At 33.7% G+C, this 25,222-nt stretch overlaps 2 protein-coding genes across 2 annotated transcripts; both read left to right on the top strand.

Annotated features, from left to right (window-relative positions):
* LOC147404141 (alpha-terpineol synthase, chloroplastic-like) lies at positions 1-5,039 on the top strand. Its single transcript, XM_086437822.1, has 7 exons — positions 1-98; positions 255-555; positions 634-885; positions 1,821-2,153; positions 2,833-3,002; positions 3,310-3,448; positions 4,827-5,039. Exons 1-7 carry the CDS (start codon positions 1-3, stop codon positions 4,917-4,919), a joined length of 1,386 nt encoding a protein of 461 aa, XP_086293948.1. The 3' UTR covers positions 4,920-5,039.
* Positions 5,040-7,456: 2,417 nt separating this feature from the next.
* LOC147404140 (G-type lectin S-receptor-like serine/threonine-protein kinase LECRK3) lies at positions 7,457-13,756 on the top strand. The gene is made up of 2 exons (XM_086437821.1): positions 7,457-8,078; positions 11,802-13,756. Exons 1-2 carry the CDS (start codon positions 7,457-7,459, stop codon positions 13,511-13,513), a joined length of 2,334 nt encoding a protein of 777 aa, XP_086293947.1. The 3' UTR covers positions 13,514-13,756.
* Positions 13,757-25,222: the final 11,466 nt, after the last annotated feature.

Raw genomic sequence — 25,222 nt, 5'->3', positions numbered from 1 at the left:
ATGCTCAATGGACTTCTCTATCCTGATGTGACATATGTCAGAACCGTAGATCCATACTTCTTGGGATACAAAACTGAAAATCGCCGTGAATATATGCAGTAATGTATCTCTAAGAGTACAGATCCATGGTTCTGACACATGCCACGTCGGGAGTCGATTGGGTATGCCACTTGGGGAATCATTTTATCAGGACTCAGATATTTATCATGCTTGCTATGTCACACCTGCGTGACTTGTGTGACTCGATTTCTTAGGTTAAACAGAGAAGTTTGGCCTTTAAATGGACTAGCCAATGCTACAGTGAACTTCACAACATATGCAACACCGTTGAAATTTGAAATGGATTTTCATCTTCTCTTCCAATCTCCTTTCAAACACTTGCATCCTACCACACACATCCCTGCCATAACTGAACCCAATAAATGTTGGATTAGCCATGTTCGATTCTTGGTTAGCGCTCGAATCAGTAATCCAACGATACAAAGGAGATTGGCAAACTATAAGCCAAGCGTTTGGGATCAAGATTTTATACAATCTATAAAGAGTGATTATAAGGTAATCATGATACGATACATGTCATATATTATAGTTGCAAGGATCTCACTAATAATGTATAAAATTTGTACTGTCTAGGGGGAGATCTACACTAAAAGAGCTGAGGATCTCATGAAAGATGTGAGGCGCATGTCTGATGAAGCTGTGGGACCATCGTCTCGACTCAAGCTGATTGATACCGTCCAAAGACTGGGAGTGGGGTACCATTTTGAAAATGAGATCAGCAAGGCCCTTGATACTATGCTGTGCATCAAGGATGATGATGTTTTCATAGACGATCTATGTGCCACAGCCTTACACTTTAGGCTCCTTGGACAACATGGGTATAAAGTATCTCAAGGTGTAATACCATTACAACTATTCCTACTATTGCTATTAAATTTGTAGCGACTGGATTCTCAGAATGTGTGTTTTATCATGGGTAAAATACCATTTCGTGAACTGAATATGACAATTTCACTGTGCATTTTAATTCCCAAAATTAACATAAAAAGTGCGATCGCACCCTGGTATAAAGTAGTGAGAGTGCTATGAACTTGCGAGATCGTTACACTTTTATAACTATAGAGATTGTCACTTTGAAAAAAAAAGAAAGTCCACGATCTTCCTTCTTTAAACCAGCAAGAAGCAAGATCATCACTTTGAAAAACTTATGACCTCACCCTTCATGTTTTGAGAATTAAAATGAATAATTAGCCAAAATGGGAATTTCGTCAAAAGTTGATCGTGTTTTGAGAAATTTGTCTCTCATCATTATATCAAGATAAAATACGTATCTCAAAGATATGTCACATATCTCCAACATATATCTTGACATATGGATTTTATATTTTAATGACTGAGATTTTGTGTTTTTTCATGAGTCAATGGATCACAATCCATTGCATGACATATGATTGGTATTCATCCTAGGGATGCATATATGGCATATCCTGAAGATGTGTTTATCTTTTTTTTTTTATTTATAATAATTACGGGGTGTCTGAACCCGTATGTAGACCTGACTAGTAGGGAGAGGCAACTGGCCTCTTAGAACATAATATCTCACCCAAATCTCTCGGGTACGTGAAATACCCTAACAATCCACACATACCAGATAAGCCGAGATAAATTCCTTTGGGTGGATAATGAGGGGGCTTGAACTTCAAGCACAACACTTTTGATATTTATCCTAGAGTAGCTTAAAAGTTTCATCATGACCATAAAAACAAAAATCCAGCTCTTATCTATCTATTAACTATGGAATGTTTTTTTGTGAAAACTAGATGTATTTAATAGCTTCAAAGAAAAAAATGGGAGGTAATTTTAAGACAAGCATTGGCAAAGATGTTGAAGGAATGTTGAGTTTGTATGAAGCTTCATTCTATGCTTTCAAAGGAGAATATATATTGGAGGAGGCCCAAGAATTCACAAGACAACTCCAAGTGGTCGAAGGGAACAGTGATACATATCTTTCCAAACAAGTGAGCCATGCCTTGGAGCTCCCCTTCCATTGGAGGACGCCAAGACTGGAATCTAGGTGGTTCATAGATGCCTATGATACAAGGGATGACATGGACCCATTGTTACTTAAGTTTGCCAAGTTGGACTTCAACATGGTTCAAAATACACACCAAGATGACATAACATCTCTCTCAAGGTAAAAAAAACATGATGTACATTTTTTTTATAAATATTTATTGATAGTTTAAAGTTCCATATCATTTCGAAACATTTCATTTGATACATTCCAATTCTAGACATGACTTGAAAGTAATATTGAACATTTCGGATTGTATTGGAATATTTTGATTGAGATTGTCTTGATATTCCTTCCAATTAAAATATATATTACCTAGATATGAGATTTTTAGACTTGATATATGACAACATGAAAAAAAACTTATATTTGACGGCTCAAGGCCGATGAATTTCATAAAATTTGACACACCAAGGCATCAAAATTTTCATTGTCAAAATTTTTTTTTCGACGGACCAAAACCGTTATATTAATGAAGGATAGGAGAAATTTGATGTCTCTAAGCCATTGAATTGGGGATTATAAAAAATTTCAACAGCCATAGGCCACCAAAATTCACTTTTTGAAATTTGTGGGGTTTGACCCGTCTAATTTTCTTGTCAAAATTTTCAGTTTTCACATAGTGTATATTTTTGTAAGTATGTATATATGTCACAAAAGGTTGGGCCATGTAACAGTCTTTTGTGTTTTTGTTCTTTGGAGTTTAGGTGGAGGAGGAACTTGGGCCTTGGAGAAAGATTGAGCTTTGCTAGGGATAGGTTGATGGAGTTTCTTCTGGTCTGTCTGTCGGTGCAATGTTTGAGCCTCAGTACGGATACAACCGGAGAGAAATTACAAAACTCGCTGCTTTTATTACTATAATTGATGATATTTATGATGTCTATGGTTGTTCGGATGAACTTCAACTATTTACTGATGCAGTTGAGAGGTGGGTTGTTTCCAACTTAAGGTACCACAAATATGGCTAGTTCGAACTACACTCAGCTTGTAATCAAGTCTTACCAGATGATGACACGTATAGGGTTAGGATTAATTCCACTTTTCACCTTATACAATTGTCAATTGGTATTATAAAATATGTTTGTTCTTAAATATAAGCTCTCATAGTTATATGTAAAATATTTTGGAACTTATCCTAAATTTAAGAATTAGGTTGGAATAAAATAACTTACCCGACCCAATTTTCTATATTTAATAATAGTGAAATAATTGGAATTTGATGAAACATTTTGCAGATGGGACATTAATGCAGTGGAAGAGCTTCCAGATTACATGAAAATATGTTTTCTAGCTATCTATAATACTGGGAATGAAGAGGCTTATGAAGTTCTTAAAGATCAATCTTGCAACATCATACCATACATAAGGAAAACGGTATTACATGTTTCTCCTGTTAAATTTCATTGCTGTTATTTTGTTCTATCCATTTTCTTTTGTTAAATTTTATTTTTGTTTTCTGTAATTAATAATTGGGCCAAGGTATATATCATCATCATCGTCATATATATGATTATGAATATGATCAAATATATGTACACATCTATTTACATTCATATGGTCCAAACTAACTCCCTATTTGAACCCACGCTTGTGAGGTCCAATATGAATATATTTCGGCCAAATGAGTCGAATCTAAAAATTTACACAAGTTGACTTAAAATAACATTTTAAATCACTATGTTGGACTATAATAAGGTATGCTATGATGTGCACCAAATCAGATATGTAGAAGTTGGAGATTGGGATATTGATTATGATTAGGATTAGAATAGATTTATATTACTTTGTTTGTCTGTTTGCTCAATTCGAATTCATGTGTTTGCCATCCTAGAAAGAACTCAATTTGAAGGGGTAGGTAGAGATAATTCTTTTCCTGGTTCGCTTTGGTTCCCTAGATCAATTTGCTAGCTTAGTTCGTTTCTGCAAACACGCACGCGAGCGCGCAACACACACACACACACACACACACACACACACACACACATATAATGAGTGCTGATAATAAAACGCCTTTTGACATACACCCATTATGCCCCTTTTCTTTCTCTTGCCATAGTGAAAAAAAAGAAATTTTTTAACTTAAGCATCTTGTGACATTCAAAAACATAAACCGATTAAATGGAGTTGTAGATGATTAAATTATATGAACTTTAAAAATAGTTATTGTTCATGGTTTTAATCTTAAATTTGGGTGTTCGGGGACTGTCTGTTTTCAATACCTTAGATCAAGCTTGAAAAACAGTTTTTTGTAATATTTATATTTGAATATGAATATATTCATAAAATTTAGAAGACTGTGTTTTTGGATTGTCAATATGATAATTAATGTGGGCCCAATGACCTATTTTAAGATTTTAAAATGACAGTTAGTAATCTTAAATTTATAAAATTTAATTTACCCTATTTATAACATCATCGAGAAAATGACAAAATACCTTTATGAATAAGTTTTGGAATCTCTGATGATGCCTCGACTTCCCAATTTTTCATGAGTTTAATAAAGTCAAAATGGATTAAAATTTTGTGAGCTTGGTCTTCAAGGTTCAAACATTCACTCAAAGGATGGATCATATATTATGATATTTATACTAAGCCCGGCATGTAAAATAAGTAAGAACAAGAATTATAAACTAAATCATGTTAATATATACAATGTATTCCTCTCATTCTCCGATATTTATATTTATATTTTATTTTATAAAATCAAAGAAACCTGATTTAATAGTGGTGTTTTTGTTATTTATCATTTTAGTGGGCAGATTTATGCAAAGCATATATGCAAGAGGCAAAATGGTATTACAGTGGAGATGGTCATGGTGTTCCAGATCGAGAAACCAAGGATTGAGTCAGGCTGTTGTTTATTGAACCCATTCCACTTACGGAGGGATGAACCATTTAGGCCAATGAGTCATGTTTAATGTTATAATCTATTTATAAATCATGTTTAGATGTTTATGGACGGATATGGTAGACTTAGTTTGGTTTCTTATATATATTGATCAATTAAAGTCTTATTTTAGTGTGTGATGATTTACTTATCCTGCATTTGATTTAACCATTGACTCAAAGCAAAGCAAAATCGAGTTGAGTTGACTCAACTTGACATGTTTTAGAACATAAAGGTATTGAAAAACTTGTAATACACGGGTGTTTTTGGAATGGCAGCAATAGACAAGGTCAGATGGCCACTCTAGAAAGAGAAAAGAAAGAAAGAAAAAAAACTATCTGATAATCGAAAATATTTGAGGCTAACCGAAAATCATTGGTATACCCTCATTTTTTTTTTTTTTGGAAGATTAACTGGAACAAAACTCTTTGCTTTCTTCTTCAAACAAGTCATCTTCTTCAACCTCACGATTATTAATTTTTCTCCAAATAAATGAATTTTTTCACCAAAATAATAGAGAAAATCAAATAAGTAATTAAATTTTATTGTGACCAAGTGGCCTTCTTATTGGCAAAATCCTAGGTTGAAGAAATTTTTCTAGAAAAATAATATAAAATAAAAACTCAAGGGTTTATGGACAGAGGATCAAGATAATGTTATTTCAGTTATTTTCAATAGTCTCGCACAGAAGACAATGGTCAAGGGTGTAAAATTTGAGGTCCAACGCAAAATCAATTGATAATGTATGGAGAGAGACGAGGCAATTTATGCTCCATATGGGAATAAACTCAACAAAAAGGTGTGCGATTAAATAAAAAAAATTACATGGAGTGTCTCAAATATTAACCAAAACGTGGACTTTATCCTCAAGACTTGCATGTCTTCTTGTGAATAAAATAATTTCTGGAGGAAGATTTCAAATTAGATATTGATTTAGACAAGACTTAAAAATAGATTAAAGAATTCTTCATTTGATGCGATGTTTTTGGCATTGCTTTAAAGCTCCACCGACTGAGTCACTTCAATGACTCACAAGTTTACTCGGGCATTTTAAATAAATAAATAATTTATAAAATAATGTAAAGTTCACAATCTACATTCTACTAAACATTTCTTGGAAGGAAAAAAAAAAATTTAATACATGGAGCTTCATTCTATAAAATAAATAATTGTAATGTTTTCCTTTTATTACTATAGTGTTAGTAATTTTATCGTATTCCCCATTTGATTGAAAAAATACGTGTAATGATTTTGTAACTCAATTTCACATGGCAATTCAAAAACTCCAATGATGTGTACTCTATAAGAGTCATAGATTTCCTTGTAGTTCTCATCAGGCATAAGGGTTTTATAGAGAGATTTCCTTCAACAGATCTCACCATATGATAGGTCCATGTCAAATGTAAGATGGCTGTCAAATTGGTGGGGGAACTACTAGATCTATTTTTTAGGATTGTGCCAACGCCTCATAAATAGTATCATTTGAGTTGGATTAACAATATCTTTATATGTTTAATGGTGGTTCTGAAATATCATTATTCGGGGGTAAGTTTGTTAGATAATATTTTTTTTGAGGTCTTGATATTTAGTTAAGTATTTCAAGATATCACATAAAATTGATGTATTTGATTGAGAGAAGGGCTCAGATCTCTTTAAATTTCTTGTCTTATTATGCCAGAAATGCTTATACTGAGATGGATGTAGACTCGAGCTGATGCACACCTGGATTGCCCTAAAGCCTCACTTTGATCGAACTAGATTAAGATCCGAGCCTTAATCATTTTTTTTCTTATTTATTTATTTTGAAATCTGGTTTAGCCCATGAAACTCTGCAGAGCTGAGGAATTATTTGGCTAACATTGCAGTTCATGTGGGCCCCATGACCCTTACTAAGATTTGAAATCTTACTAAGATAGTAACGGTAGCCTCACTCAATCAATAAAGATGGAGGTCTGCTGTCTGCCCGGTAAAAGACTTCTGGACGTCATATTCCACAAGACTTGGAATTGCAAGTTTGCAACTTGCAAGACTTCGAAGTCATCATTTATTTTCCACCACAAGATTGCAAGACTTCGAAGTCATCATTATTTTCCACCCTAAGACTTGAAGAAAGTTTTAAAAGTCGTCCAACAAGACAAGTCGATTTGATGAATCCCGAGTCAACTCGGGCATGTCAAAAAAACATATCGTAACTCAGATGAGTTAAATAGTTGTTTTAGAGAACTACATAGAAAATGAATCGAGTTGACTCAACGAATTTTAATTGTGGTCACAATACAAAGCATCATTGAGTTTTCAACACGTAAAGCTTCTTGGACGGTGGTGCGGGAAAAAAAACAGTCCTTTTGTGACTTATACACAATAAAAAATGCTATATAGATTGTGGTTCTTTTTTGTTCTCAAATATCTTCCAATCCAAGTTCTCTTCAGGCATTTAAGTTAAGAGAAAAGTAGAAACTATAGAGAGTAAAAAATTTATCTATATTTCTTATTCTATGGCTCCTATTATCTCTATAGTTGTTATTGTCCTTCATACATTTTCTATTGTAACAGCTCAACCAAGAAACTCCAACATAAGCTTAGACTCTTCCCTCTCCCCCATCACCAACCCCACCTCATGGTTTTCACCTTCTGGTCGATTCGCCTTCGGATTCTATCCGTTAGATCATCAAGAACTCTTCACCATAGCAATCTGGTTTCCCAAAATTCCCGAAAAGACTGTTATATGGACGGCAAACCGAGATGATGAGCCTCGAGTTCCTAGCAATGTTACATTGCAATTGAGTAGTAATGGTGGGCTCATTCTAAGATCATCAGAAGGCGAAAAATCAATCACTAATACTTCTGAATTTGCTTTCTCAGCTTCCATGCTAGATTCTGGGAATTTTGTTATCTATAATTCGGATTCGAAGATCATATGGCAGAGTTTTGATTATCCAACCAACACGATCGTGCAAGGCCAGCGACTCGTCGCTGCAAGGGGAGAATTATTCTCTAACGCCTCACAAACTGACCCTCGAAGGGGAAGGTTTAAGCTCAATATGCAGAGAGATGGTAATCTAGTGCAGTATCCAGCAGAACCACCTCAGGCAGCCACAAATGCATATTGGAATACAGGTAATTAATTATGTGTGATCTTAACCACCCTAAGATTAGGATTTATCTTTGGAGAAACTTAAAAAAAAAAAAAAAACAGATCATATGTATGCAACTGATGTTTATTCTTCTAGGACACGGTCTTCTGAATTTTTTGATTCTATAGAAAATTTCCCTCTTTGTCGTTTGTATGACTTTGGTTTTTGTGGCAGACCAAATGGTCTCCCAAATCCTAGACGGTTGTAATTGTTCCTCTCTCTTAATACCATTTCTTTTATATATATAGGGAAATGTTCAGCAACAAACATTTTGGCAAAACATTTTTCAAAACATGGGTTAGAGGTTTTGGAATGGGCTGATTTTTGGTGAGGATGATCTCCTCACCACCCCATCAAAAATGATTTACAAAAAATCGACGGTCCACGATTTTTCAACTTGTAAACATGGGCTAGAAATTTTGGAATGGTCTGATTTTTGGTGATGATGATCTCCTCACCGTAGAGATCATACTCACCAAAAATCAGCTCATTCCAAAACCTCTAACCCATGTTTTGAAAAATGTTTTGCTAAAATGTTTGTTGCTGAACGGGACTCATATATATATATATATATGGGTCGGGTTCCTGCGACAGACATTGCGACACACATATAGACAATGTGTTTGTCTTATATGGGCAAAAATGTTTGAAATGGGATGATTTTTTGTGAGGATGATCTCTGTGATGAGGGGATCATCCTGGCAAAAAATCATCCCATTCCAAAACTTGTAACCCCATCAAAATTGATTTACAAAAATTGGACGATCTATAATTTTTCAACAAAAATTGGACGGTCTAGAAGTTTCATAATGAGCTGATTTTTGGCAAGGATGATCTCCTCACCACAGGGATCATCCTCACAAAAAATCAGCCCATTCCAAACATTTTTGCCCATATAAGACAAAACACGTTATCTATATGTGTGTTGAAATGGTTGTCGTTTGAACCTGACCCTATATATATATAGGGGAGCGTTCGGAGGCCTTAAAGAGAGAGCTGTAGATTTTTTCCCTTGGGATACACAACGCACATCTCCATGAACATGTGCTAGGGTTCTTTGCACATGCCAGGTCGTTGGGTTTTTTAGTTATTCTGTTAGGTTGAGTTACAAAATCAGTAGTCTGCATGAGTAAATTCCATTTTTGGAACAAGCTATTCATTTGTAGGGTTGTCAATGGGCCTGTTCGAGCTGGGCTTGAATGAGTCCTAAATTAACCCCAAAGAGGTGGGCTCTACCTAGACCAAACATATAGTCTTATTGGGCTTAAGTCAACTAAGTCCTAGCCCGGCCCTAACGGGCATGGGTCAAGTTCCAGTCAAATAAAATAATTAAATTCAATATTTTTTAATGAAAAAGATATCTTTTCCAACAAATTTTCTATGTAAGATTATTTCTAATCGTTCTTCATGAGTCAATCGGATCTAAACTTTAAAACATATGTCTATAGTTTGGGCTGGATGGGTTGGGTTAAACTTTAAATATATGTATATATGTATTGGATCTAGAGCTGTCAATGGCCTGGATGGGTTGGGCCAGACTCAGTCCGGACTTTAAATGGGCCATTCCTTTTAAGGCTTAAAACTTGGCGCTAACCCAACCAATATAAATATTGGACCGGGCTTAAGAAATAAAAACTTTAGTCCAAACCTGGTCCACCTATATTAGGGCCATTTGCTGGCCCGGCCGAATTCATTTTTAACTATTTTTTATTTATCAAAAGCATACTAATTGATCTAAATAATATTTTATTATTAGATTTGACAAAATTAATTGCATTCTATACTATAATATTGGAAAATGCTGAAGTAACGTTAAAATTGACATCATTTGGGACATTGCTGATGTGGAGGTGTCAATAGAACCATAGATGCTTTTCATCGAGATACGAGTGAGAAGCATCTATGGTTCTGTGCACAACAATGTCCCAAACGATGTCAATTTCAATGTTAATCAAGCACGACTCAATAATATTTTATGGGCATTCTTATTAATTTATAATAAGAAATAAAAAATAAACTATTATGTAATACATTTTGATAATGTATAGCTGGTCGGGCCGCCCAACGGGTCTACATTCAAAGCTCAAACCCAGCCCTATAATAAAGCGGGTGCCGGCCCTATAATTAAATGGACTAAATTCTAAAATCTATCCGGTCCATGTCGGGCCGGGCCGAATTGGGTGAAAACCTGGCTCATTGATAGCCTAGTCCAGGTTGGGCAATATTGAGCCCTAGCCCAATTTAAATTTAACGGGTTGCAAATTGTTGATTCTGGCATATCTTTACAGGCTCAATAAGAAGGCCGTAACCCTACCCCTATTCATTTGTATGATTTTTTATTTTTTATTTTTTAATTTACAAAGTAGAATTCAGTTAAATGTCCTGGAGAGGATACCCCTTTTGATAAATATTTCCAAAACGTGGCTGGGCCATTACAATTGACCATTTTCATCAAGATTTACTGTAACTATTGTCATTTTACTTTCAAAGCCTTCTTTGGGAACCTCAAATAAAAGACCATATCTTTCTATTTTTCTACAAAACAATGAAAAAAACAGAACCATATTTAGGTTTATTTTAGGTTGAAAGTAAGGTACAAAGGAAAATACAGCTAAATATGTACCATTTTGATTTAAAAACATTCATTTGTATGAAGTTAAACATAAAAAAATGGTACAAGTTTAAATTTAGTTTACTTTCATGCAGAGGATGCCTGTTTTGGTAATAATAAGTAAGAGAGCTGCTATTGCAATCTAACTTTTACTTATTACACCCCAATTAACAGAAAAAAATGAATGACTGATTGAGAATAAGTAAAAGTCGGGGTGCCAATAGAAGTTCTCTCGTTTTTTTTCGATTTCTATTTTTCAGTTTTAGGATTTTATGTAAGAATAATCCTAATTGTAAACAATTACTGAATTGAACAATTGTAATTATGTTTTGTGATGTTGAGATAATATCTTGAACCAAACCTTTGTAATATTTGAATAGTGTGTTTTAATCTTTAATTGAGGTGTTATAAACAATTTAAAAAAATAGGGTGTAATAAGTAAAAGTTGGGGTGCCAATAGCAGCTCTCATAAATACATAAAATAACACAGCCTCCGATGGCCTAATTGATTTAGTAAGATTTCAACTCTTACTAAGGGTTGTTGACCTTACCTCGTGGCATAAAATAAAAAAAAATGATCCCATGCCATAAGTTGTAGAGGACAAAATTCTATGAAATTTCAAAAAACAAATTAATATATATATATATTTATATAAATATTTTTCACTGTTGAATTTTAATCTTAAATTTGGGACTTCCGTGGAAGTTTGATAGCCATCCTTTTTCTAAACCTAGGATGACACCCAATTTTTTTTTTTTTTTTTTTCTTTTAATTTTATATGAGTTTTTCCATGAAATCTAGAGGCAGTATTGGATTGCCTGTGATAATCCAGTTGAGCAAATTGACCCTTAATTAAAGTTAAAATCTTACTAAGTTGGTAAGGAAAGTATTTTCAATAAAATAAAGTAGGTTATATTACCATTTTCATAAATATTTCAAAAATGCGGTTGGGCTAATAAATCAATAACATACAACCTTGTTTTGTAAAACATTCTTTATCTTTTAATATCTTAATAGTAAATTTTTTTTTATAACTACTGTTAGGGCTCATGTAATTGCATCCAATAATCAAATAGAATTCTATTATTTTACAGGGACGTGGGATGCAGGAGATAATGTAACAGTAAATCTTGATGAAAATGGTCACTTGTACTTGCTCAATACCAATGGTTCAAATGTAAAGAATCTGAGTGATGGTGTGTTTCCTTCCAAGGGTACAATGTTTTATCGCATGACGATCGACATAGATGGGATCTTAAGGTTATATTCACACAGTTTGGATCAGAATGATAATTGGTCAGTCAAATGGAATGTGCCAAAGAATAAGTGCGATCCGAGAGGCCTTTGTGGCCTAAATGGGTATTGTATTCTAATGGATCAAGATCCGGTATGCTATTGTCTACCTAATTTCGAGTACATTGATGATGCTGAAAAGACTTTGGGTTGTAAGAGCAACACCAGTGCAGAAGGTTGCAACAGCAAGCATGAAAATATCAAATACACCATTAAAAGTTTACCGCAGATAAGCTGGGAAGATGATTCATACTCTGTCTTGTCATCCAAAACCGAAGAACAATGCACGGAAGCCTGTATAAATGACTGTAACTGTGATGTTGCTATATACATAAAGTCAGATTGCAAAAAACAAAGACTCCCATTGAGATATGGGAGAAGAAATATGGATGAATCAAGCAAAGTTCTTATCAAGCTGATGACAACAACTACAGTTGCGAAAGAAAGCAATAAAGAGCGACAAATTAATATTCTAATTGTTAGTATTGTGGTTTTTACTATTGCTTTAATAATCATAGGAACTACTGGTGTTCTTATTTGCAGACAACGTGTTTGGGCGTACAAAAGGATCACAGAAAAAACGATCGGATTAAGTGAAGGGATCTCTTTGCGATCATTTACTTATGATGAGATCGTGAAATCAACGGATGGTTTCAAGGAAGAGTTGGGTAGGGGATCTTTCGGAACAGTTTTTAAAGGGAGTTTATTCAACAATCAGACAGAAGAGACCATTGCTGTCAAGAGACTAGATAGAGTGTCTAAAGAAGGAGAAAGTGAGTTTAAAACTGAGATGAGAGTGATTGGGAGAACCCATCACAAAAACCTTGTCCAATTGTTAGGTTACTGCCATGAAGGCCTTAATAGGCTTCTAGTATACCAGTACATGAGCAATGGGTCCCTCGCGAACTTGCTCTTCAGTCCCGAAAAGTGCCCAAATTGGGATGAAAGAGTGCGAATTGCTTTGAACATAGCTAGAGGCATCTTATACCTGCATGAAGAGTGCGAGACCCAGATCATCCATTGCGACATAAAGCCTCAGAACATACTCATGGATGAGTACCATTGCCCGAAAATAGCTGATTTTGGGTTGGCTAAGCTATTGAAGTCAGACCAAACGAGGACCTATACTAATATCAGAGGGACTAGAGGATATGTCGCACCTGAGTGGCATCGAAACATGCCCATAACCGTCAAGGTAGACGTGTACAGCTTCGGAATTGTGCTGTTGGAGATTTTATGTTGTCGAAAGAATTTAAATATGGAGCTGGTTGAGGACGAAGTTGTTCTCCTGGATTGGGTGTATGACTGTTTTGAGAATGGAGAGGTGGGTAAGTTGGTGGGAGATGAAGAGGTGGACAAGAATGTGTTGGAAAGAATGGTGAGGGTGGCTCTGTGGTGCATCCTAGACGAGCCTTCGCTTCGTCCTTCCATGAAGAAGGTAGTCCTAATGCTGGAAGGGACTATAGATATTCCAATTCCTCCTAGTCCTACTTCTTTTCTTAGTGCCATCTAAATGGAATCTTCCAACCAGCATATCAGTACTCTCAGTACAGATTTCGCTTTTAATCATAAAATAATTCAATTTCTATTTTTCATTGTGCTCCCAAAATTGACGTGTTTGATGAATAAGGTGAGAATGATCTTTGTTGATTATGGCCCAAAGTTTTTCTCCTGTTCTTATTTGCTAGAGATCTCTAGGTTGTAACTTTCAAGAATATAGTAATTAGATTTGGATCTGGTTCTTTGATGTAGCCACACTGCCGAATCAGGTAAATAGTTGTGTTTTGTGCGTGATTCCCTTGCTGCTTCGTTTATTTTTTTTAATTGATTCATGTTATATCAAGATTATTTTAGAAGACCATAATGCACGATTGGATGATATTTCCCTCCCCCCCCCTCTTTTCCTTCTGTTAAATTCATTGATTTTTTTTTTTCTATTAGTTTTTTAAGATAAGGCATAGATGAGAACGAAAAAAATGCATGGTGGTCTTCTAAAATAATCTTAAAATGGTGGGTTAGAAAGAAAGAAGCTATGAGTTCTCTTAGTATTCTAGAGAGAGAAACTAGACTGAAAGCTGCTTGTGGTGGCTTTTCCATCTTCTTCTTGATCTTACAATTGTCATGCCCTGTTTTCTCCTACTCCCTTTTCAGTTTTTGAAGATGACATTGCTTCTTGACTGGACCTTCTCTCATAGACTAATTGGAAAAGACGTGTAAGTATCATTTTCTTCACTTCCAACAAAAAAAAAAAAAATAAAACATTAAATTTCTCCCCAAAACCATTTATCTTCACTATAATAAAATCCTGACTTCGCCCTTGTTATGGGGTATCAATGGTAACCTGGAAAATGCACTCACAGGTGCTTAGTTACATTAATCAATTAATGTTTTATTTGTGTGTTATGATTTTCTTATCACTGGATTTGATTTAACTGTTGAGTTAAATCATAGCTAAATTGGATTGAGTCGATTAATGTTTTAAAGCATATAGCTATTGAATAATTGTATCTGCAGTGCAGAGGTTTTTATTTTTAATTTTTTTTTCTCCAGAGGGTATTTTTGGAATTGCAATAATAGTCAGATGGCCACTATAAGAAGAAACTTGTTTGATAATATTTGGTGGGTACTGTGTTGTGACTTCATTTTTCAGGTGATTTAAATATGTCCCTCCGTATATTAGTAAATATTTTTTATAAATGAAAATTACCGAAATAACCTCATCCTCAATCTCATAGCAAAAATCGTTGATTTTTTCTCCAAACAAATCATCTTCTTCAACCTTATTGATTTTTATTATAACAAGTTTTATTTATTTCAGTATTTTTAATTTATTTATTTTTCTCCAAAGAAATTATTTTTTTTTTCAAAAAAAAAAAAAAAAAACTTTCCTAAATCCTTGATTTATTTGTGGAAATCATCTAAGATTTCTTTGTTTACTTCCAATGTATTTAGAAGATGAAACAATAGGAAGAAATAAATAACTTATCAAATTGTATGGTGAAAAGTGGTCTTCTTGTTGCCAAAATCCAATTTTGAAGAAGTATTTTTCAGGAAAAAAATAAAAAATGAAGGGTATTTGGTCAGTGGTTGAAGATAAGGTTATTTCAGTCATTTTCGAATATTCACTTACGGAAGACAGTGTTCAAACTTCAAGGGGTTTGTCATATGATAAGAAATACAGGGAGTATCTCAAATATTAACCAAAACGTGGATTTTGCAAAGTCTTCTTTTGGGTAAAATAATTTTCCAAAGAACATATCAAATAACATCTTGATTTAGACTTACCAATTACAAATGGATTTAAGATTTTTTTTTCTTCGTTTGGTGAGATATTTGGACTTTTAGCATAGTTTTATAACTTGACTTGGACTGGATGGATATCAAACCAACAAGTCAAGACAATTCAATGACTCACGAAAACTTTGACTTGTCAAATAAACAAATAACCTATGGAATATGGTAAGAAAAAAAATATTTTTAGCAATATAAAATAAGGTGTGGGAGCGCCCTTGGTAATTATTGGGGTGCCTTTAACCCTACCCTTACATTTTAAACATGCAAGATTCCTGGAGGGTTGAACAGTTATTTTGACTTCTCTTCATAGATATAGAGAGTCATATTCTCATCGACTACTTAAAACGTCAAAAATACTGTACATTGGTTCTTGTTCTTCTGAACTCTCTTCTAAGCTCTCTCCTCTTAATTAAGAAGAAATTTTCCAAATTAAGAACCATCTTCCATGCCTCCTATCTATATATTTCTTATTCTCCTCTTTACATTTTCTACTGTGACAGCTCAACAAAGATACTCCAACATAAGCTTAGGCTCTTCCCTCTCCCCCACTAACCTTACCTCATGGCTTTCACCTTCAGGTCGATTCACCTTCGGATTCTACCTGATAGGTAAAGGCAGTTTCACCATAGCAATCTGGTTTGCCTGAAGTCCCGAAAAGACTGCTATATGGATTGCGAACCGAGATGATCCTCAAGTTCCTAATAATGTTATATTGCAATTGACTAATAATGGTGGGCTCATTCTAAGATCCTCACAAGACGGCGACAAATCCATCACCATTACTTCTGAATCTGTTTCCTCAGCTTCCATGCTAGATTCTGGGAATTTTGTTATCTATAATTTAGATTCGAAGATCATATGGTAGAGTTTTGATTATCCAACCAATATGATTGTACAAGGCCAACATCTCGTGGCTGCAAGGGGAGAATTGTTCTCTAACGTCTCACAAACCAACCCTCAAAAGGGAAGGTTTAAGCTCAATATGCAGAGAGATGGTAATCTAGTGCAGTACCCAGCAGAACCACCTCAGGCAACCTCAACCTCATATTGGAATTCAGGTAATATGATAGAATAATATGCACGTTGATATGTTAAAATTGGATTTTCTTAGCAAATAAAAAATGAAGATTTGGGTTATCTTTGATATTTGATGGTCATTATATGAAATTATGGAAAAAGATTTTGTTGAGAAAAAGATATTTGCACATGAACATTTTCATGTAAAAATTATTTTCTTGAGAAATTTGATCGTCCAGGTTGAGATCAAGAGCAACCTTTGTTGACAACTATTGTGCTATGGGGGTTATAGGTTTCGGAATGGACTGAATTTTTATGATGATTTTGGTTTGTCGAAAAAAATAAATATTCGACAATGAAAAATTTTAATGCCTTGGTTGGTAGAATTTTATGAAATTTGACGGCCTTCGGCCATCGAATATGGCATTTTTCCATGTTGTGTAGCCATTGAAAAACACTTGTAAACTGAAAGGGATGGGAAATGATACTTTGGGTACTTTAAATTTTGTTTTAAAGTGATTCGCATTTATGATTATTTTTTAGAGTCATGCTGGAGCGACCTTAAGATTGACCTCAATTCACACTTTACTGATGTGAAGGTGCATAAACATCATAAATGTTTTTCACTCATATCACGATGAAAGCCTTTATGATTATATAAACACCTCCACATCAACAAAGTGTGTATTAAGGTCAATCTTGAGGTCACTGCAACATTATTTCATTTTTATTTTAAGTCAATTAACTGAATTACTGTTCAAAAACTAGGTGGTGTTTGGGAAGAGTCGTTCCAAACTGACTTCCTTCGCCATAGTGCTCAACATTGTGTTGACATGGCAATGTTCAAAGAATCATATATTGTTTCCTCAAGATACAAAGCAAGAAAGAGTCATGCTGGAGAGAGTTTAGATTCACTCCATTTCACACTTTGATGATGTGGAGGTGCACATAAAATTATAGATTATATTCACTCTTACCTGAATTAAAAGCATCTAATGGTTCTATACACATCCACATCGGTAAAGTGTGAAATGGAGTGAATTTTAAAGTCACTCTAGCATTTTCTGACAAGAAATATATGGTTCTCTAAACACGGCCACATTACTGCAGCGTTGAGTGCAGTTACAAAGGAAGTCAGTTCAGCATTTTCCATTTGAAAACAATACCCTCTGATTAGGGCCCATTAAGTAACTTTCCCACACTAAAATCCAACTCTATTTTCGACAATGTGTTAGCCAAACATTCTCTGAACTACTTTTATAGGAAATTTATTTTCTTTGGAAAATTATTTTATGATATTTTACACACCCTAACAGAGGGTTTTATTAGATTATCTAAATTATATCCGACCATGATTTAAAATATTTATGAAAGGAGCCATATCCCGTTTCGGTATTTATTAATTTTTACCAAAATGAGTACTTCGTTATATGCTCCCACTTGTGATTTTTACCTTTTTAGCTTTCTAGTCAACCTCAGATAAAACACCATATCTTTTGAGAGCTACTATTGGCACCCCAACTTTTACTTAATATATATACCCCAGTCAAAATTAAAAAACAAGAATAATGCTGAAGTGACCTCAAGATTGCATCTCACATCTCACTTTCCTAACGTGGAAGTTTGTTGGAACCATAGATGTTTTTTATTGAGATACAAGTGAAAAAGCTTCTAGGGTACCACCTACACTACACTCCCACATTTGAAAAGTGTGATGTGAGGTACAATCTTGAGGTCACTCCAGCATGATTCAAAAAACAAATCAATTTATCTTTTTTACAGACTTAGTGAAAACCCCGATCTATATATTTAGGTTGAAAATAAGGGTATTACATACAGCTAAATTGGTACCCTTTCTTGGGAAAAAACTATTCATTTGTATGATCTTTGTTATTATTGAAAAACATACAAAATTCAGCATAGTGTCCTACAGAGTAGGGGTGCACATTGGATTGGATAAATCCAAGAACCGAACCAATCCGAAGCTTTTGGATTGGATTGGTTCGGATTAAACACACCCACGGTTCGGGTACGGTTCGTAAAAAAAAAAATCCGGTTAATTTGGTTCGGTTCCAGATTAAGAATATAACAAACCGAACCAATCCGAAATCCGAACCAATATATATATATATATATAGGGTCGGGTTCCTGCAACACACATTGCGACACACATATAGACAACGTGTTTGTCTTATACGGGCAAAAATGTTTGGAATGGGCTGATTTTTTGTGAGGATGATCTCTGTGATGAGGGGATCATCCTGACAAAAAATCATCCCATTCCAAAACTTGTAACCCCATCAAAATTGATTTACAAAAATTGGACGGTCTAGAAGTTTCATAATGAGCTGATTTTTGGCAAGGATGATCTCCTCACCACAGAGATCATCCTCACAAAAAATCAGCCCATTCCAAACATTTTTGCCCATATAAGACAAAACACGTTGTCTATATGTGTGTTGAAATGGTTGTCGTTTGAACCTGACCCATATATATATATATATAATTATATATATAATGATTTTAAAAAAAATATATTTTCTTTATTTCTCTCTTCTCCTTCGAATCGAAGTTGGGGGAAGTCTGCAAATTGCAAAACCTAGCTGTTGTCTTCTCGGTCGTCTCCCTCGCCCACCTCGTCGGAAAACACAGAGGTCTCTCTCTCTCTCTCTTGAAACTTCGCCGCCGTCTGTTCCATTCTCGGTCGTCTCCTTTGCTCACCTCGTCGGAAAACACAGAGGTCTCTCTCTCTCTCTCTTGAAACCTCGCCGTCGTCTGTTTAATTCTCGGTCGTCTACCTCGCTTACCTCACCTTATCGGAAAACACAGAGGTAACTCTCTCTCTCTCTCTCTTGTTGCCGTCGTTCTCGTTCGTTTCGAAAATGAAGAGTTTCGCTCAGATAGAATATAATTGTTGTGAGATTCTCTGTAACTTGGATGGAATAGAATATAGATTTCTGATGTTCCCTTCTATTCGAACAGAAATTTTAGAATACCAGAAATTTCAGAACATAAAATTTATTTTTAATTTTATTCGAACATAAATTTCTAATTGAAATTTCTAATGTTTCTGTTTATTCGAACATAAATTATAGATTAGAAATTTCAAAACAAAAATTTCATAACAGAAATTTCAGAACAGAAATAGAAATTTCAAAATAGAAATTTTATATACCTGATTTTTAATCTAAAGATTGTTCGAACAAAGTTAAAAATTAATTTAAAGATACATTTCTTTCACTCTAAAGTTCAGGAGCAATTCAATTTACTCAACTAATTATAAATTAAAGTGTAAAAGATGTTTTACGAAAAATGATCGAGCATTTGTAAAAAAATACCAGATCAGTCATACTTTTTTAATAATTACAAAACAGGTTATATATTTGATTTTTTATTTTTACTAAAATGGTTGTCTTATGTATCCTTCCTATGAGTTACATTCATGTCACAGGTATAAAGGTAAATTCATCAAATTGTTCAAATTATAAAATTTTAAAAAAAAATACGAAAACGAGTATACGTGTGAATTAAGGGACCTCATAACCACTTTATAGTCTACAATTGGAGTGGTTTTAACTTTTTTTCTCTATTCTTAATATTTGGTTGCTTCTTAGTTATATTTTTTAACTATTTTTTTTATTTTTTTTATTTTTTCTTTTTCATAAACAGAAATAAATGCACAAAAATCATGAGATATTAACATTAAAGTACTAACTCTTTGAATGTAATGCTTTATATAATTGCTTTAATGTTATGTTTTTGCTATATATGATATTGAGGCTATTAATCTTATTGTTAAATAGTATTTTCTTTTTCTTTTTCTTTTCATTTTTTAAAATAAATTTTAGTAATTTTGTATGTATTGATAGATCGATGTAAGATTAGATTAAGGATTTATTATTTTTGTTAGATGTCAAGTATCGGAGAAGCGAACGTTCCAACTTCTAGTATTGAACCAATTGTTGCTCATAATTCTACAATTGGTAGTGGCACTGCAACCTCAAAAGTAGATGTAAGTCCTATTCGAAAGAAACCTCGTAGGCCACAATCTGATGTTTGGGAACATTTTGTCAAAATAAAAATTGATAAAGGAGGCAAGGCAGAAAGGGCTAAATGCAATTATTGTGGTATAAATTATAGGTATTCAAGTGCTAACGGGACTACCACATTAAGAAAACATTTGAGTAAATGTTCCAAGTATCTATACAATAATGACAAAAGACAAAAACTTTTATCATTCCAAAAAGTAGGACAAGAAGGAGATAGTAATCTTACCGTTTGGAAATTTGATCAAGAATTGTGTAGAGATGCCTTGACTAAGATGATTATTGTTGATGAATTGCCTTTTAAAATTGTTGAGCGTGAAGGATTTCGATTCTTTTTAAGTGTGTTGCAGCCTAAATTTCAATTAGTATCTCGTACCATGGTGGCAAGAGATTGTTTACAATTGTATGCAGCTGAGAAGAAGAAATTGAAGAACTTGTTGAATAGTTCTGTGCATAGAGTTTCTCTCACAACAGATTTGTGGACTTCCTTACAAAATATCTCTTATATGTGTCTTACTACGCATTTTATAGATAAAGATTGGAAATTACATAAAAGAAAAATTAACTTTTGTGTAGTTACGAATTATAAAAGAGAGGAAATTGGTAAAATGATCGAGTTATGTTTGCTTCAATGGGGTATAGAAAATGTGTACACTATTACGATTAATAATGGACGTTCCAACGATGTTGCCGTTGGATACATGAAGAGAAAGCTAAATAAAAGACATGGTTACATTTTAGATGGTGAGTTCTTGCATATGAGGTGTTGTGCCTATATATTGAATTTGATTGTGAAGGATGGGATGAATGATGTGCATGATTCAATTGTTAAAATTCGTGGTGTTGTAAAATACGTTAGAAGTTCCCCTGCAAGAGCTCAACAATTCAAGAAGTGTGTTGACCAAGAAAGAATCACGTGTAAGAGTTCTTTGGTTCTTGATGTTTCAACTAGGTGGAATTCAACATACCTTATGTTGGAAACTGCAGTAAAGTTTCAAAAAGCATTTGAATGATTGGAAGAACAAGAACCACAGTTTAGTAATGAACTCAAAGATGGGCTTCCCACCGAAGAAGATTGGAATTATGCTCGGGTATTAGCTAAGTTTTTGCAAACTTTTTACGAGGCTTCTAAACGCATGTCAGACTCATTGTATGTAACTGCTGATACGTATTTTCATGAAGTTTGTACTATTGAAAGCATTATTTCTGATTGGTCTAGAAGCCTTGATCCTTGCTTGAGTTCTATGTCAATAAAGATGAAGGAAAAATTTGATAAATACTGGGAGATCATTGATAAAGTAAACTTGATGCTGTTGGTTGCAATGGTGTTAGATCCTTGTTACAAGTTGAGGTATGTCAAATTTTGTTACTCAAATCTTTATATACCCACGAAGGTTGATGGCTTGGTTAAGAAGGTAAGAAAAACAATGAATCAAATTTTTGAACAATATCAACTTCTTGATTCAACTTCAGTTGCTTCTTCATCTGATTTTACTCAGAATTCAAAAGAGATGGATCTTGATCGATCAATTAGTGAAGTTAGTGTGCAAATGAAGTATTTCCAATCTGAGTTTCTAAGACAAATGGAAGAAGAAGAAAGTGTGGAATGCAAATCGGAAGTGGATAAATATTTGGAAGAAAGAGTGGAAAAGCAAGACTTGAATTTTGAAATTTTGAATTGGTGGAAAATGAATTCTTTCAAATATCCCATACTTTCTAAGGTGGCACGAGATTTATTATCCATTCATGTTTCCACTGTTGCTTCTGAGAGTGCTTTTAGTACTGGAGGTCGTATACTAGATCAATTTCGAAGCTCTCTAACTCTAAAATTAGTGGAATGCTTAATTTGTGAACAAGATTGGTTACGTGCTTCACCTCTTCCAATTGATGTTAAAGAGATGCTAGAGGAACTTGAAGAAGTTGAGTCAGGTAACCTTTTATTTTTGTTATTTTGTCATTTTACTCATTTATAAAATTATAATACTTCTATTTAATGAAAATTCATTTCATTTTTTTTACAGTCATTATAGATGATGAAATCTTTCCATCTGTTTAGTGATTAGTTGATTTTCAAATGCCTCTTCACTTGCGATTATAGGTAAATTACTTTTCTAAAATTATAGTAATGAAATAAATAACTTTTTAAATACATATTTAATAATGAATTAATGATGATGTTTATTTTTCTATTTTTAGGTCTTATGGATTGGAGCATGAAAGAAGACATGGAATGGACTCACATGATTTTAGTTATAATTTCTATTTTGTATTGACTTATATTAAATAAGACATATGTTCATGAGTGTATTTATTTTTGTGAGTGAGACATTTGTTTTGTTTGATGAATGATTCTTATTTGAATTTATTTTTGGAATTCAAGTTGGATTGACATAAACATGAATTGTGGTTAAGTATTTATTCACTTATTCATTTTCTATTGTTTATTTGCTTGATTTCTATATTATTTTCATATTATATTTATTTTTGTTATACCTTTTGATTAAAATCATTGATGATTGTGAATTTATTTATTTATTTAATGTTTTTACTTTATGATATTTAATATTAATTAACATAAATGCATAATTGTGTTATTTATGTTGTTATAGATTGATATATTTTCTTGATTGATGATGGATTCGACTTTAAATAAGCAATAAATAACAAGCAACAAGCAACAAGCAACATTTGATTTTAAGCATGCCTTTGATCTTCGATCATCCCTTACAAGGTAAGTGTTAAATGATTTTTATTTTCTAATTGTTTTCATGATTTTTATTTTTAATGTGTTAAAAATAATAAGTATTTTGGATTGGATCATGATTTTTATTACTATTGGATTAATTCATTATTTTTTAATGATTTTTATTACTATTGAAAATATTAAGTATGAGAACTGAGAACCGATCCGAACCAAGATTGGATTGGATTGGTTCGGTTCTATAGGGTAATTGGATTGGTTCGGTTCCAAAGTTGTAGAACCGATCATGTTTAGTTCGGTTCCAATTTTGCCAAAATCCGAACCATGTGCACCCCTACTACAGAGGATGCCAAGGCACCTTTCGATAAATATTTGAGCAAAATACAACTGTTTTGGTAACACATTCTTTATCTTATTAAATCTTAGTAATAATTTTTTACATAAATACTATTAATTGAGTTCATGTAACTGCATCCAATAATCAAATAGAATTGTATTATTTTACAGGAACCGTGAATGCAGGAGATAATGTAACAGTAAATCTTGATGAAAATGGTCATTTGTACTTGCTCAATGGCACTGGTTTCAATATAAGGAATCTGAGTGACGGTGGTTTTCCTTCCAATGAAACAATGTTTTATCGCCTGACGATTGACATAGATGGGATCGTTAGGTTATATTCGCATAATTTCAATCAGGATGATAATTGGTCAATCAAATGGAATTCCTCGAACAATCACTACAAAATTTTAGGTTTTTAGCAGGGGTCAAAATCCGTTGCAAATACCAAAAAACCGCCGCTATTAGTAATAGTGATGGCCACGTGTAACGCCACTATAAATGGTGTCGCTAAAAGGTCATATGAGCCCTATAGTGGCGGTCAAAAACCGCCGCTAATATATTATATTACCGTCGCTATAGATATAAGTGAGTCCTATAGTGACGGTCAGAAACCGCCACTAATAGTGTATTACTGTCGCTATAGATATGAGTGAGATCTATGGTAATGGTTAAAAACCGTCGCTAATTAGTTTTTTACCATAGCTATAAATACAATTTTGAATGCTTATAGTGGCGGTAATGGCCACCACTAATAAGATTTATTTATTATTATTATTTTTTAATTTCTTTTATTTAAAAATTATTTGTAATTAAATACCTATTTTTATACAAGCTATCAATTAAACTCAATTACTTAGTAAATCAAATTAGTTAAGAGACAAGTACAACAAAATAATAAGTCGATTGAATTAAGGTTCAGCATTCTCACATGAGTCATAAATTAGAAAACAAAAGCATTCATGATATGAAAGATTTCTTAACTGCACAAGTGATTTACCTGTCTTGTAGAAAAGTGTCTTTGGCAATCCTCTTATCTACTACCACAACCTTTGCATGACAGGCAGATTTCACAAATTGAAGTGTTTTGTATTCTGCCAATGTCCATTGATCCAGCTCTGTGAAGATTTCAACCCATTGGATTGTAGCTCCTAATTTCCTGCATATTTGCATGCTTTAAAATCTCATTTACATATTCATTTCTAGAAAATGAAGCATGATGAACAAGTTGAGAAGCATCTGCTATGAAGGTGTGTAAAAGGTACAAACATACCAAGAATATAGCAACAAATTCTAAGCAAATGAATGCAGGTGAGAAGGAATGTATATTCTAATGGTTGTTTAATTACAGACCATTGAGAAATTTATGGAGGTGTGTTTAAGGAGTGCTAAGTGACCTACTCGCCTAAAGCAAGTTAAAAAGGATAAATTTTTTAAGATGGCAGCAAGACCATTTATACTTTAAGAAACTTAAGTATACAAGATCACTGACTTTTGCTGTGGCTAATGTCCCAATCAGAAATCAAAAATCCTGTAAACGTTACTTAAAATTAATTTTCCATACTTTTCTGACTAAAACCACATTTTTCCTAGGACCTAGGATGTCAGTTAGTTCCAAATTAGATTATACTTGCCCATTGTTCCAATAGAATGTTATAGGTTGCTCTGATACAAATCAGATTGAAAGTTGACCTATACATGAACTACTGGTTGGAAGCAATTAGTTGGTCGTTGTGATTACTACACAACTTAGGGCGGAATGAGGCCAGATATGCTCGGCAGTTAACATAGATTCAGGTACCCATCTTGGATCATGATCTAGTAG

This window comes from Akebia trifoliata, chromosome 4, assembly GCF_017979445.1.
Source record: "Akebia trifoliata isolate Shusen 1 chromosome 4, ASM1797944v1, whole genome shotgun sequence".
Taxonomy (NCBI): Eukaryota; Viridiplantae; Streptophyta; class Magnoliopsida; order Ranunculales; family Lardizabalaceae; genus Akebia; species Akebia trifoliata.
This window is presented reverse-complemented; position numbering and strand designations above follow the sequence as displayed.